This window comes from Lygodium microphyllum, chromosome 13, assembly GCF_053477565.2.
Source record: "Lygodium microphyllum isolate KBCC chromosome 13, Lygodium_microphyllum_v1.1.10, whole genome shotgun sequence".
Classification (NCBI taxonomy): Eukaryota; Viridiplantae; Streptophyta; class Polypodiopsida; order Schizaeales; family Lygodiaceae; genus Lygodium; species Lygodium microphyllum.
In genome coordinates, this window is record NC_141147.1 from 116,866,378 (window position 1) to 116,881,949 (window position 15,572).

The following is a 15,572-nucleotide window of genomic DNA, read 5'->3' on the forward strand; positions in this document are numbered from 1 at the left end:
TTATAAAAGCAAAAATAGATGCAGAAACTATTTTTCACAGACTCCAGACACAAGACACAGTGCATGAAAGAATCAACATAAAATACCACGACACATTTTGTATTGGATGGGAAGTCCATCTGGGTGAGACCTGGGGTATGTTAGACAGACCATAACTCAACAAAGCTATTTAAGTGATGTAATGGACAACAGAAGTACTAAGCATCAGATGACAAGATAACTCGCCAAAGTATAGCCACAGAACCCTTACCAAAATTTTGTAACCACTTTGATCACAATCAAACGAAAGGCTTTTGTTTGCAAACTTAATAAGCAAATTCCTTGCTAGTGTTGAGTGGGTGCTGGAAGGAAAAACTAAACATGGTCTTTTCTTTATGGGTGAGAATGGTCTGTTATGTTGGACAGCCACATTAAGCTCAGAGGACTGCAGCAATGAAGGCAACAAAAGCTCTAATGTTCAGGATCTGAGGTATATAATACTGCACTGCTCTCAGGCCTGCACAAACATGCTGTTGCTCTCCCTCGTTCTGAAGCTGGGGATACAAGGATTTCAGACAAACTACACTGGCCACGATTGTTTGAATAGACTTTATAGTTGATTGGAATCTCTGAAAGAAAACAAGGGAAATGGCTGAAAATTTTGTCAAAGCAGAGTTCGGTCCTAGTAAGAAACAGCAATGCACAAAATGGGGAAAACACAGTCTTTTCATATATGCAAAGCCCACAACAAAATAATAGAATGAAAAATCATTCCATAATAGTTACATTTTCACTTTTTGAAACAACCACCTCTTCCCACCGCAAGTTTGAAAGACAATGCATTGGCTCCAAAAAGCATCTTTGTGCATTCTTGTTGATTGCTTATACCCTTATACCAGGTATAAATGTTTTGGTAAACCATAATATGCAACCTATCTTTTTTGCAGCCTATAGCCTATTCATGTTAAATTTGACAATTCTAACCTCTTGGAAGTCTACTCAAAGGCATCACAAGTTTGCTCTTTGACACACTTTAGTACTTGGGACTAGCACAATTGGTCTATGGTGACTTCTTTTTAATGTCAAGCAATCTTAATGCAGAAGCAAGCACATGCAAGAGAGAGAGAGAGAGAGAGAGAGAGAGAGAGAGAGAGAGAGAGAGAGAGAGAGAGTGTGTGTGCGCGCACGCGCGCGCACGTGCACACGTGCATGGTAAGTGGCACCGATCACCTACTTCAATTGTCAAGGCCTGAACTTCACACACACGTGCACAGGTAAGTGGTGCCAATCACCTACTTCAATTGTGAAGGTTTAAACTTCCCTACAAGGAAAAGCCTTTATCTAGAGGGTTCTCATGGGGTTTCTCCCTACTAGTGGTATGTTGTGACTCCGTAGCATGTCCCTTTGGTAGATACATCTTCTCCACCATATGTGATGAGACTCCCGCTCATCAATTCATTTCCCATCAAGAGGAGGCTAGACAGGTTTGGGGTTTCATTTCTTGAGCAGCGCTTCATGGACATAGCAGCATGCAATCGTTTGTTCCTAGATTTTGGGCAAGATGCCATCGACGGCCGCTTGTTAGCTATGAGAGAGCACAATTGTCCCAAGGGGATTGGAAGAAGTTGTCTCAAGTAGGAAATTATATGTCATTTGGATGCAAGATGTCCCTACACTCCTCATGTATATCTAGAGTGACAACCACCTCCCTGTTTGCTACCATTGCCACCACAATACAGCCATTTCTTGTCAATGCCATCTTCCTGCCTTGCCATTGGCTCCTACACTGTCACCACCTACCTGCATTTGCTACTTGCTCTACTGCTTGCTTTGCCACTACCAACCTCTTGACACCTACCTAGGCCTTGCCTATATTGTCAAAATAGTGTGAAATGGTATGCACTCATACCATATCAAAGAGATAGTAGGGTTGCGGGGGAAACACATAATGTATGGCAAACACTAACAGAAGAAACTCAAAGAAAACATAGAAGAAGAAGAAGAAGAAGATAAATGGTGGCAGCAACTAAAGGTAAGGTGCACAATGAAGGGAGCGAAATGCAATTCTCCAGCAATAGGATATCAAAAGGTAATGCTAAATGGTGAAGGAAAGGATAGCCAGCTATAGAGGGAGTGAAACGCAGTCCTCAATATAGTTTTTGCATATGGCAATCACACATCATACGCAGATGGGTATGAATGTATGATTGGAGTATGATTTAGGCCCTGGCGCTGAATCATACATTGCCCTAATTTCAATTTTAAAAAATTGTAAAAAGTGTATCTAAAGTAACTAAGATAATAAGCTAAACGAAAAATTAGAATTTCAGTATTCCAGCAACTTTTGATTTTACAAAATAGTCACTACCAGTAAGGCATTCAATGATCAAGGCACAAGATTGATTTGTCAAAGAAAATTTAAGACTTTGATTTTCGATTATTTGAGTCAAGACTTATGAGCACTAATGGTAGGTGACTACCATATGATGCTATCATAGGTAGGCAATATCTTTTTTGATAAAATGGTCAAGTTTTGTGCTTTCTTTAGTCATCCTCCCCCTCCCCCTCCCCCAAAGAAAAAAGGTCAAGTCTGAAGCAGGATATACTTCAGATTTCATATGTCTGCATCAGCAATCATCCGTGTATGATAAAAACTATGGTCCTAAAGAGTTGTCAAAGATGAAGGATATGCTGAAATCTCTCCAAGATGATTTCTGCTATCAAGGCAGCCAGCTGGAGAAAAATATGTAAGAATATCTAATGAAGATCTCTTTGTGTAAGTGGTTGTAGACGAGTGATTGCTAGAGATGGCCTAAAACTACTGCAAACACAAGCCTAATGATGATGCCACGTGAGAAGGGCTAATGCCATATGATGTAGGTTGCAAAACGCCAAGTGGAGATGGTTGCAAAAGCCACGAACCCTAATGTCCTCCTTGTAGAGTATCAACGGCAGTGGAGAGGATGGAGAGAGGAGAGAAGAATGTGAAAGAGAGTGATATAGTGTTAGAAGGAATGAATGTGTGAGATGATGAATGAGGGAAGTCAATGCCGTATTTATAGGCCAACAAAGCCTTTTTGGGGTTGTAAATGGAAACCAAAATAGGAATGAAGGAGAGAAAATTATTGAATGACTTGGTTTCTCAACACCTCCTCTCGGGCCCAAAAAGAAGCAAAAACAAGGAGTGAGAAAGAGAAGAAAATCAACCTGGAAATCCCAATATTCCACATGTAAGATGGCCTAGTGAAGAACACTAGACATGATGAGTTGATAGTATTTGAAACTCAACCTCAGGGGAGAAGCCACAAGCTCTATTTCTCCATGCTAGAAGGTATATGAAGGCCTAGCCACCAAGTCATGGCTGAAACATCCAAAGCCCCGAACTAGAAAGAACCTCTAGATCCTGGGTATCACTAGGAAGTGATGGGTGAGGAATCAATGGGTGGGATGGCATGGAGACGTCAACCACCACAAGAAGGTAAAGGGTCATTGACAAGGTGTGTGAAGAGCTGTAGGATGAGTTGGGATCTCCTCTGAAGTTGAAGGAATGGGATCCCCTTCTGAAGCAGAAGAAGGATGAGTCCCCCTTTGAATCCCCCGTGCTATGAGATAGGGATCCAACAAACTCATATATCATAACCTTCAAAGAGTCAGATGACGAAGGAAGTGTCGTTGGCATTGCCGAAGAAGGTATCTAGGGCTCCAATGGAATAGAAGCTAGGCAACTCCCAGAGGTGGCCTCTTGAACTTGAGTAGAGGAGTGAGTGGAGGAAGGGGTATCACACAGAATCTCCTCAATGCCCACATCGGAAGCAATATCCATGGAGAAAAACAAGGGAGGTGAGGAGATAGGTAGCTCGTGAGGAGCCATGGGTGGGCAATAGCCACTATCTCTCAATGGAGCCGAATGCAAAGCAAAAGGAGAGGAAGGAGCCAAACAACCACTATCTCATGGTGGAGCAGACTAACGAGATGGTACCCAACAGCCATTGTCTCTCAATGTAGTAGCATGTAGCAACGGTGGCTAGGAAAGCCACTCCACCCAAAATGCATATACTCTAGTGGGTAGGGAGCAAAGGTTGATGTCAACTATCTTCGGTGGTATGACCGTTCTTGCCACAAGGAGTGCACCCAATGGTTGGTCCTTCTATTTGATGAATCATTGAATCATGCTCAGTGAATCAAGCTGATACAGTGGAGCCGAAGCTTTGAAGATGACTGCATTGTCATGTTTGATCATGCAGTAGTACATGAAGGGAATCTGCACAGTGAAGGAAGCAAAACGCAATCCTCCAACAGTAGGATATCGAAGGTAATGTTCAATGGTGAAGGAAAGGACAGCCACTTGTAGAGGAAGTGAAATGCAGTCCTCAAGAGCTGTCAGAGATGAAGGATATGTTGAAATCTCTCCAAGATGATGGCTGTTATCAAGGCGACTGCTGAGCAGCCAACTAGAGAAGAAAACATAAGAGTATTTGATGAAGATCACTTTGTGTAAGTGGCTACATATAGGCAACTATTGTAGATGGCCTAAAACTATTGCAAACGCAAGCCTGATGATGAGGCCAAGTGAGGTGGGTTGACGCCAAAGGATGCAGGTGCAAAACACTAGGTGGGAGATGGATACAAAAGCCACGAAATGTAATGTCCTCTTCACAGGATGTGAATGCCAGTGGTGGATGGATGGAGAGAGGAGAGGAGAATGTGAAAGAGAGTGACACTGTGTCGATAGGAATGAATGTGTGGGATGACAAATGAGGGAAGTCAGTGCCGTATTTATAGGCATAGACTGTCTCGAGTAGCACCCACTGAAGTCTCTCAGCTCTCTCTCGTGGTGCCTAGAAAGCCTTTTTGGGGCTATAAATGGAAACCAAAATAGAAATGAAGGAGAGAAAAGTATTGAATGACTTGGTTTCTCAACATATATTGTTTGCCATGGCCCCCTCTCTCTATCGCCCCCATTGCCACTGCTTGCCAGCTCCAGTTGTGCTACTACTGCACCTGTTGCTAGCTGCCAACACAACTTGCTAACTGGGGCAACACCTATCACGCTTCGCCACTATCTAGCCTCAATGCCCACCCTACCACCCTCTCCTCAAGTCCTACCCTGCCACTTCCCCTCCACCCTTGGCCGAATATCCACTCATCCCTTTCTTTGTAGCAGTGTTCCCCCCCATTGGTCAACTAGTAGCTCACTTGGGAGGTCTTCAAAGAATGCATGCAATGGAAACCTCTGCTCTGACCCTAGTGCAACCCACAAATGCTTCCCAGACATACACCTTGTGAGAAGCCTTCCCTAGCTTCAAATGGTCTGCACTACAACGAAGGAACAAGAGAAGACTATGGTCTTTGGACAGGTTGTAGGTCACTCTCCCTCCAGAGCACAACTCTAGGATTGGCTTCATTCCACCTTGTGCATTGGCATTTCATGCATAGCAAAGGCATGATGATGGGCCAAGCATATTAATGGTTTGACCAACCTCAACAGACGCTGCACAAGAGCTCATCTGCAGCTCTCTAGGGGGTTATATACATGGTTCCATGGTACAATGACTTCACAATCCCCTCCTTTGGAATTATCCACAAATTCCGTATAGGCTGTGTATCTTGTCACCCTCTTCTTCCTTGGTCTTGCAGCCAAGTAATGCCAACTAGTGGAGGACTTTGAGCAACTCTTTGACACACTCCTTGTTTTGTTTGCTGATGCAGTAAGGGGAGCAGAGGTGCTAAAGTTACACATGGCAGTGGTGGATGTCAAGAAAATACATTAGGTCCTCGAGATTGAGACCGGAAATTTACTTATTAGTCATCATATCATAGTCACAAGACAACCTAGGTAATGCCTTAGATGTCAAGCTTTCACACAGTATACTTCAGAGCACACATGCTTTGGGGTGAAGGCATCATTGAGGGGCCAGCCAGATCCATAGCAGCCGTAGCCAAGAGCAAGTGCATCTGACCCTGCCATCAGTGTGGCCCCCCATGATGGCAGCCTCCCTCTACCAAGAGTATCATAGCCCCTACCTCGCCCACCACCAACACCACCACCTCCCCCCCCCCCAAAAGCCCTCAACTCAGCCATCCCAACCCACCCCCCTTGCCCAACTTTCCCATAGACCAGCCAACAAAGAGAACCACCTTATCATATGCTAGACACCTTACGCCCATTCCCACCCCCTAATACTACTCCCTATGCCACTCCCCCATCGCCCCCCCCCCCCCCCCCCCCCCCAACCCACCAACCCACCTTTAGTCCCCCCCTACACACCATGATGAGCCCCACACCCTTGTAACTTCTTGAAAATAGTAGAATGGCCCTTCCCCCTCCCAAGTAAGAATTGTAGTCCCCCCATGACATGTCGTGCCTTGCCCCGCCATGCCCAACTCTTGCCACAAGGTTTTTATCATTGCAGGCCTCTGTTATGTATGAGAGTTGGGGGTCATGGGGAGTTCCCACTTCCACTCGAAGTGGGAAGCTTTGTGATTCGTAAGTCTCAGGATGGCAAGGCACATCTCTTAGCTTCTCTGAATAAGCCAAACTACTCCTTCCTCTAGACTTCCCACTTGGTGGATGGTCTAAGGTCCACTACCCCCCTTCTACACCCATGGGCTAGTATGGAAGAGTGGAATTTGCCCCTCTAAAGCAGCTGCCAAGCGCCCACATGTCCCCCGATTCTCCATCTTCTTTGTCTTCAACCACACCAAAGCAAGAGCTTGTTTGGAAAATCTTAAGTATCCCCATGGGCATACACTTAGCATCCTAGGACGTGAGCAATTTCCACTTCAATGGAGCATAGAGCCCAAAGAAGTTGGTTGTTCAACAAGAGCTATAGCCAATTCTTCCAAGCCACATCAACAACCTTCTTCTTCAAGACCATAAGCTCTCCCCTCCCAAGCTAGCAAATTTAGGAAGGTAATCCCAAGAAGTTCTCACACCTTCTAGGAGTACTCTATCAACAAACGTGTTAGCGGTAAAACGGAGGTAATGTTAACCATAAGACAAAAGGCAGCAGAATAGTAGAGCAAATCGGAAAGACAGCGGACAAAGGCTGTGCAGGTTGTAATATTTTCTACAAGAAAGACCCACAACTCGAGAAGGGTGCCGGATCTAGCTTTCATTCACTTTCCTGACAATCAGTATAATCTAGATATGTATGCATAAACCGGGAAAGACGGCCAAGAACCAAATAGGAGAGACAAGCACCCAACTTAAGTGAAAGCCCAAGCTCCAAACCCCATGTATAAAAATAGGACTATTGGCTGGATAGATTCTATGTGGAGTGGGCAATTCACAAGGTAGACAAACAGGACAGTTGGCAGGGATTACATTGTCAGATCATGCTCTGGTCCTTTCTCTTGACCCATCTGTTTCAGCCCTCAACCCACACCTATGTCGGATTCCCGATTTGGCTTGCAAGTGCAAGGAGGTGCAGAGACAGATCAAATATGTTGACCACAAATTGAGCACATGATGGAGGGATTGAAGAGGAGGTGGCACAGACCCTAGCAAAGTTAGGCAAGATTTTTCAAGAGCAGCCCTTCATCGAAATAGCAAGGTTGGGAGGAAAGGAACCTACAATGAGATTCAGCATCCATCCAGAGGCTGCTAGAGGAGTCCTGCACCCTCAATGCATTAGGAGAGGGCATGGGCAGCTCTAGCAAGCTTAGAGGACAAGAGACAAAGTTCTCTTTCTGCACTTCTGCAGCATTCTAGGGGCGCAATGGGACCACCATCTGCACAGAGTTCTTCCAGGTGCACCAGCCTAGTATCTCAGGAGGCCCAAAACCACAGCTTCTGTGAGCAAAATGAAAGAGTGAGACCATGTCCTAAGGAGGTGATGGAGCTTGCTACTAGCTTCTATAAACAGCTCTTTCAGCAGGAAACAGCAGTCTCGGCTTGAGTAATCCATTGCAGGAGCAAGGGTGGCATTGCATCCCATCCCTTTTGACAAAGGAGATGGGACAGTCACTCCTCACCCCTTTTATCGAGCAAATCTTTCATGTTTCCCAGTCACAGGATGGGCAAAACTGCCCAAGAGAGGATGGCCTATCCGAGGCTTTGTTCTTCACCTACTAGGAGAGATGAAGGTTCCCTTGCTACAGGCCATCAAAGAGATCTTCAACTCAAGGAGGGCACAAAGCTGTCAGTCTATCAATCCATTTGTCTCCTTCACAAAAGGGGAGATCACCTGGACCTTACACAATGGCCTCCAATCACCTTACTTTCAGTGGCCTGCAAGGAACTGGCAAAGATAATTGGCAGCTGACTTTGAACCATCCTTCCAGGCATCATTGATGACACACAAACAAGCTTTGTCTAGGGTAGGAGTATGCTAGACAACAAATTCACCTTCTTCTAGGCTACAGAGTGGACCCAACATAGCAAACAGGTTCCACTTGGAATTCAGGTGGGTGAGCAAGGGACAGATAGTGGAGTACCTTGGGTCCAAGTGACACTAGACATCACAACAGCTCAATGGTTTGTACCAATGCTGCACTCCATTCAGCGGAAGCTGACCTACTGGAGCACAGCCCACCTCTTCATGCTCTAGTGGTTAACTAGGTCCTATTGACTGTAGTTTGGTATATAGCTTCCTATTGGTGTTTCTTGCCATCATGTGTTACTCAATTACACCACTTAGACCAGGATTTCCTACTGTCCAGCCCAAAAGAGTCAAAGGACTCCCATGCACCATTCAAAGGTAGGCCCTACAAGGCAACCTAGGGGTCTGAGGGCTCACTTCAGGCAGACAGACTTAGAAACGTCTCCTCCATGAGTGTTTCTAAAGATGCAGACATCGTTTGGGGAGGAAGTTGAAAAATCATGTGCACACTGAGCCCTTTATATAGAACATACTTAAGCCAGAAAGAATCTTAAGTGTCATACAAAATCTCTTGTTGTCATACAAAATATCTAGTGTCGTACAAAAAAGCAAAAATGCCTTTCTGGGGCTGTTTAATAAACCAGAAAAATGATGACAATTTAGGAGGCACATTTTGGACTGTCAAACAGTCTCTCATGGAAGCAAACTGGGAAGTGTGTCAGAGAGTGTCATCCTCATCCTCCAATAATGGATCCCAAATGCAGGAAAAACACCAATATAATATTGATGCAGTAAACTAGAGTTGAGGGTGACTAAACACAGCAGCCAAGGGCCATTAGATGCAGTAGATGATGTCATGGAGCAGTTGGCAGCCAAAATGCAGACCTCCTAGACCATCCTGGTTCCTCTCTCTCTCTCTCGCTCTCTTTCAAATGACCAGCAACTGGCCAGACTGAATGACTAGTTACTGGCATGACTGAATGACCAGCAACTAGTGTGATCAGTGCCCTGTGTAACCAGTGACTAGCATGACCAGAAGGTTCACTGACTTTGCTGCTACTGTTTTGATGCCACTGCAGTAGAGGCTCCATATAGGTGCAATTGTGTGACAATTCTGCCAAACGGCAGTTGTGAACCCTGGTGCTCTGAGAAATCTGTGATCTCTGATGCTCTGATGCACACCTTGCAATCATGAACTCTTATGCATTGATATGTGCAGTCATGAACTTTGCTGCACAGCAATGCAGTCTTGATACTGCAAAACTGATGCAGAAATTACTCTAATGCAGTTGAAAACATTCTAATACACATGTGGAATTCCTGTTAGCTACTGTATTGTTGTGCAGGGTGTAAACTGTGATTACGGAACTGACTTTGGAGGCTATTGATTTCATTGAGAGAAGTGTGGACTTTGGGTGTATGCAATTGTGAAATGGGAGGCAATGTGGGAAACTCTGAAATGGGAGACCATATTGAAAATGCTGAGAAGCTGGCAACACTGAAAAACAAGGCATCTAGCAAACACCATCCAAACTGCACCTCCATTTTCACAGAAGAATGTGAGAAATCACACTTTCCCCGAGCTCAATAAGGGTGGGAAGACTGCTTAAAACTAAAGATGCTGCAATGTATGAGGAAGTGCAACTGATGATAAAAGCACAAATTGATAGCCTGAGGCACAACATAAAAAGGAGATGTCTGAAGAGATTAAAAACATAGACACTGACATGTATGTAAATTGTTGAAAAATACACATCAGATATGCTAACCCTTCTACAGACCAAAAATGCATAAAACTTTGAAAGTTGAAATACAGGTTTTACTAGGGCACAGGCTCATGTACTGGAAGTCAAGGCAAACAAGAATATTGATGAAGCATTAGCTGATGAGAAAGCTTGGGAAATGACTGGATAAATGCATGGTAGCTAAAGGCACCATGATTAGCAAGCTCAAAAATGCATTGGATAAATATAAAAAACAGTTAAGAGGAGCAAAAAAGGAGGCCACTATATAAGAAACAGTTAGAGGATCAAAGGAGGCCATAATAAAAAACAGTTGGAGAAACAGTTAGAGGATGAAATAAAAGAACTAAAAAACCCATGAGGAAAAAGAGAGAAAATCAGGCTGAAGTAACAACACAAAGAAAAGCAGAGATAGCAAAGAGCACAAAGTGGAAGTAGCTAAAAGGAGGACAATCATACCAGCCAATTATTAGCAGTCATGTTATCTCCTGTCTCTCCCCTGCCCATCCCTGGTTGTGAGCCTCAGTCTGAGTATACAAGGGCATTCAGACCTCTAACACCACTTATGTCTCATATTTTTCATCATTCTCATGTCGATCTCAGGAAGCCTCTTGGGCACGGGCACCTTCCATAGATCTGCCTGTCCAGCATGCATGCTGCCCACTTTTGCATTTTGTGGCAGCTTTGCCTTTTTGTGGCTCTTCTCTTTTGCTGGTTGGTCAATCCTTTCGGGCAGCAGTTCTCTTCTTTGCCTTTTAGGGTTCTCGCTACTGTTTAGCCCATTTTGTTGTTGGGTAGCCCATTAGGGCAGGGCAGAGATATGACAGCCTAGGTGGCCCATTCAACTTGCCCTTCTCTTTGGCCTTTGAAGCAACACACTCATTAGCCTGCACGGCCTCTATGCTTCTCTCACCTCTCAAAGATGGTGGCCAACGATATGGCCCGCTTCAAGGAATCCAGACACTATGCCTCCACAATAGTTTAGAAACCACCTCACCATGAGAGAGAGAGAGAGAGAGAGGATATAAGAGTACAAATTTGGCAAAACACATGAAGTGTCCACATCCTCCATGTGTGTCTACAGTAAGGATTTGCACCTGTCCATTGCTGCAACTTGTAGTCCATCAAAGTGAAAGTGTTGAAGAATAGTCAAACACATCTCGGACTCACTGTATGGACCATGAGATACTACTCCCACGCATAGACACCCTTCATCCTAAAGACTCTTCTTCGCATGAAGAATCTTGAAACCCTCTATTTGCCGCATGGAGAACAGAGCACTATCCATGGTTCCACCTCCTTCACCCAAGTGTAGACAAGCTTCCCATCCTGCTTGCCATTGTAGTTCGTAACGATTAGTATTTTCAACATCGTTGCTTTTTCTTTCTCAGCAAGAAGGTTAGAGTGGTTGTACAAAGACATACAGGGCTTGGAGTGGCCCAAGGCACCCTGCAGAGAGGAGAAAAATGAGAAAGTCAACACATGAGAAGGGATAGGAAAGCACTCACTCTCCCACGAATGCTTAGTGAGTAGTGCTAGCCTTCTTACTATCGGGTTGCCTAGTGTGGGGATGAGTGCCTACAGCACTGAAGTCCTCATCTATTGAATCTAGGACCACCAGTCACTCCAATCAATCCAACCTTAGCTTCATTTTGTCAGCTCATGCTACTGACCTCCCCTCGAAGTGGGGAGACCATCAATTAAGAAGAATTCATCTAGCTTTGAAGAATAGTAAGCTCCTACCAAAGCACTATCACCTCCATGCATGCTACCTCCACTCGCATTGTGAGCTCTTCCAGGAAAGCCTCTGTGGTCAGAAAAAGAAATCCTTGTGCTACTGCTGTGAAGACGAAGCAAATTTTCTGAAATCCTTCAACTTCAGTCGAGAATTGGCTGGGTATCAACTGTTAGCCACAAGATTCTAAATACATAATCAAGAAAAGACAAGAGAATCCAAAGGCAAAGACAATGCTCAGAACTTATATTACAGCAGTAATATGGGTGTATACAAAGTATAGGCACTGACAGTGTATCTACACTGTGCTCTAGCCCCATATGCTTCTGGCACACTACTGGACTCTGTATATGCAAACCATGTCCCTGACCAATCCCCGAGACAGTACCTCAATCAGCCATGGTCAGCCTTTGCTAGGTTCTTGCTTAGCACAAACAAACCAGCTTGCACTCCTCAAACCACAGGCTCACAAACATACCATTGTGCACTCCTTTTGTTATATGCAGGCAACAAATAAGCTGCTGTTTACAGTAGGCTTTCCATGGTTCTTTTCAGCTTGAGCAAGTTGAGCATATCCAAACGAGAAATGAGATCTCCCAGGCATAGTAACATGGGACAGGTTTTGGGAATGGGGACAAGAATAGGACTGGGGACAGGAATTGCCATCCCCTGTCATGATGAGAAGGGACTGTAACATGGGGATGGGAGTGGGATGGAACAGGGACAGGATGGGAAGCTAGAAAATGGCCATTCCATGTCACTATGGTCCCGAGAAACTACAAGATATTCAATGTCAATTGACTAAGTAAATTTGCCTGTCTTTCACTATTACAGACTGCACTAGAAAATCATCTAGCTCAACAGGGACCATCAACTCACTCATGTTTGACTTTCTGTACAGATTGATTAGCAACAAGCCAGCAAACTACTCTTTTGCACAAACGAGACAGTTGTCACACTTAAGCAAATCAGTCACTTGTTATGTCTCAGTAATCTTTCCTGCTTCACAAATTGACATCAGAGTTTCTCAACTGAAGTAAGAGACTTGGAACCACTTCTCAAAGTTAAGCAGGAAGAGAAGTGCCTACCATATTCAATTTAACCAGCTCCGATCCTCCACTAAGTGGTGAGAAGGAATGGGCCATGACTTGGAGAACTTCATTCATTTTATAGTTGCCCCCATGAATACAGCTGGAAAGCTCACTGAAAACGGCAGAAGTGATAGAGTCATGTAGAAGAAAATCTGTGTCCACACATTTGCTCATACGTTCAATTCTCAATTTATATCTCATGTTGCTGCATGGATGTTAAAAAGAAGCATATGGGCTGCTGAGCTGTCAGGAGTCAAGTAGAGCAATTGTTTGGCAGCCTGTTCACCATGATCTGAATCCCCATGCAACCTGCAAGCCCCAAGCAATGTCATCCAAATCTGTATATCAGGTTCAACTGGCATTTTATGTATAACACCCTCTGCTGCATCCAGATTACCAGCCCGTCCCAACAGATCAACTATACAGTTGTAGTGTTCCAGCTCTGGTTTAATTTTCTGCTCTCTGAGACACATGTCGCAAAAAAGTTGTTGGCCTTCCTCCACTAAACCTGCACGGCTATATGCAGAGAGCAGAGAAACAAATGTCAGAGCATCTAGTTCCACAGTCCCTTGCTGCATCTCCTGAACAAGTTGGAAAACTTTGATGGCATCTCCATACAGGGAGTGAGCAGCCACCAGAGCGTTCCATGATACAGCATTGTGCTGCTTCATCTTCCCAAACACAAAAGATGCCTTCTCCAAAGCTCCACATTTTCCATACATATTCACGAGAGCATTCCCTATGATAATGTCCGACTCAAACCCACAGTGAGTAATGTGTGCATGCACCAACTTCCCCTCTTCTAGTGCTGTTGAACATTCGCAAGCATTCAGCACATTGATAAAAGAGACCTTGTCAGGCTCTATCCCTTGCTTCTGCATTTCAACAAAAAGATAAAGCGCCTCCTCCGCTTGCTGAGAAAATGCAGAAATTATGGCACTCCACAAGGCCACATCTTGCTCCTGCACTTTGTCAAAAACTAACCATGCATCTAATGGGCATCCACATTTAGCATACAGATTCACAAGGGCAGTTCCAATGACAACATCTGACTCAAATCCACTCTCAATTATGCTAGCATGGATTGCTCTGCCCTCTACTAAAGCAAATGAAGTGGAGCAAGCACCAAGTATGCTAATGAAGGTAGATTTCGATGGTTGAACACCACGCTGCTGCATTTCTTTGTATATTTTATGGGCCTCCCCAGTATAACCACATTCACTGTATCTAGAAATCATGGCATTCCACGACACAGTGCTGCGCTGCTGCATCTTATCAAAAGAGGAGCGTGCCATGTCCATTTGCCCACATTTCGCATACATGTTAATGAGAGCATTCCCTAGACGGACCTCCAATCTATATCCACTGCCAAAAATAGAGGCATGGATCATCTTACCATGTTCTAAGTCCGAGGGTGACATGCAGGCAGAGAGCAAGGACAGGAAGGTAACTTCATTGGGCTGCATGCCACACTGTAGCATCCTACAGTACAACTCGTAAGTCTCAGAGTGGAGCGCTCGTTTTGAGTACGCACCAATGATAGAATTCCACGAGACAGTGGAGGGTTGCAGGATACGGTCGAAGACACTGTGGACCATATCAAGCAAGCCATGGCTGTCGTACATGCGCAGGAGGAGATTCCCAAGGAGGGTGTCATCCGCGAGCCCTATCTTATCAATATGGTTATGAATGCGCTCCCCTTGCGACAGGCTGGGGTAGTCCTGCAAGAAGTCGATGATGCCCTGTCTGTCTGCTTTCTCCAGAGCCTCTTGAGTGAGAGAGAGCCCAGAGACCTTGGCCTTCAGTTTCCTTCTGGGTTCATCAGAAACTGAGATGTCATTTTCATATCTCCTGCTCTGACTGGAGATTTCAGACGATAAGCCACACTGCAATGGCACCTGATAAGCAAAAACAGCAGGCATCATGGGGAGCTGGAGCTCGTCCTCAGGCGACCAGCCATGACTTGATTAAGCAATGGTGAATTGATTCACGTGGCGTCAACTGACACAGCAACACAACCAGAATTGGGAGCATCCGCGAGACTGATTGAGTTCGGTATCCAAGCGAAGAAGGTAATCCCGAAAGTAAAGCAAAAGCTCGATTAACAGAGACTGTATCTTGCAAAAATCAATGACCCAGAGAGAGATTCCAATATGGAAGTTGATGACATGTAGAAGAAGAGAGAGAGATTGTAAGGTAGAAGCTTGAACGTAATCGGGTGTCGAGTGCAGCTTGTGTCCTTGAGGGTGGATAGTCAGTTGGTTTCTTTAAAGTGAACTATATAATTGCAAGGATAGGAAGAAGGTGTATGAAACATTTTTCTTGAGCTTACATAGGAGTTGTTCCTACCATGGCTTCGAGGGGGAAATCGTTCTCATCACGAAAACTATTTCCAAAAAACATGTTAGATCACATGGGGGTTTTTCAAAACCCCCATGAAAATATATCTAACAATAAGTTTGATGCCTTTTTTCTAATCTAGGCACGTATATCAGTGAAAAGCACAGTGGAAACTCTCATACACAATTGTAGTAGAATAATCGAAGGTATGTTCATAGAAAATTTGTCTCGTAAAGGTCAAGTCACTTGCTCCACAAGAGAACTAAACTCACTTCAATAGCTTTCGTGAAGTACCTTAAACGCATGAGCCTTACATCTACTCTTCTTATATAGCACAATAATTACTATTTGAATACCAAAA

At 44.5% G+C, this 15,572-nt stretch overlaps 1 protein-coding gene across 1 annotated transcript; it reads right to left on the reverse strand.

The window, feature by feature from the left end:
• Window positions 1-82: 82 nt before the first annotated feature.
• On the reverse strand, window positions 83-15,143 carry LOC148027107 (pentatricopeptide repeat-containing protein DOT4, chloroplastic-like). Its single transcript, XM_087691642.1, has 2 exons — window positions 12,869-15,143; window positions 83-608 (listed from the first exon to the last, which is right to left on the reverse strand). Exon 1 carries the CDS (start codon window positions 14,794-14,796, stop codon window positions 13,069-13,071), a length of 1,728 nt encoding a protein of 575 aa, XP_087547768.1. The 5' UTR covers window positions 14,797-15,143; the 3' UTR covers window positions 83-608; window positions 12,869-13,068.
• Window positions 15,144-15,572: the final 429 nt, after the last annotated feature.

Bases quoted from the DNA above. Each gene is read 5' to 3' on its own strand.
- LOC148027107 (XM_087691642.1), bottom strand. From the start codon at position 14,796: ATGATGCCTGCTGTTTTTGCTTATCAGGTGCCATTGCAGTGTGGCTTA.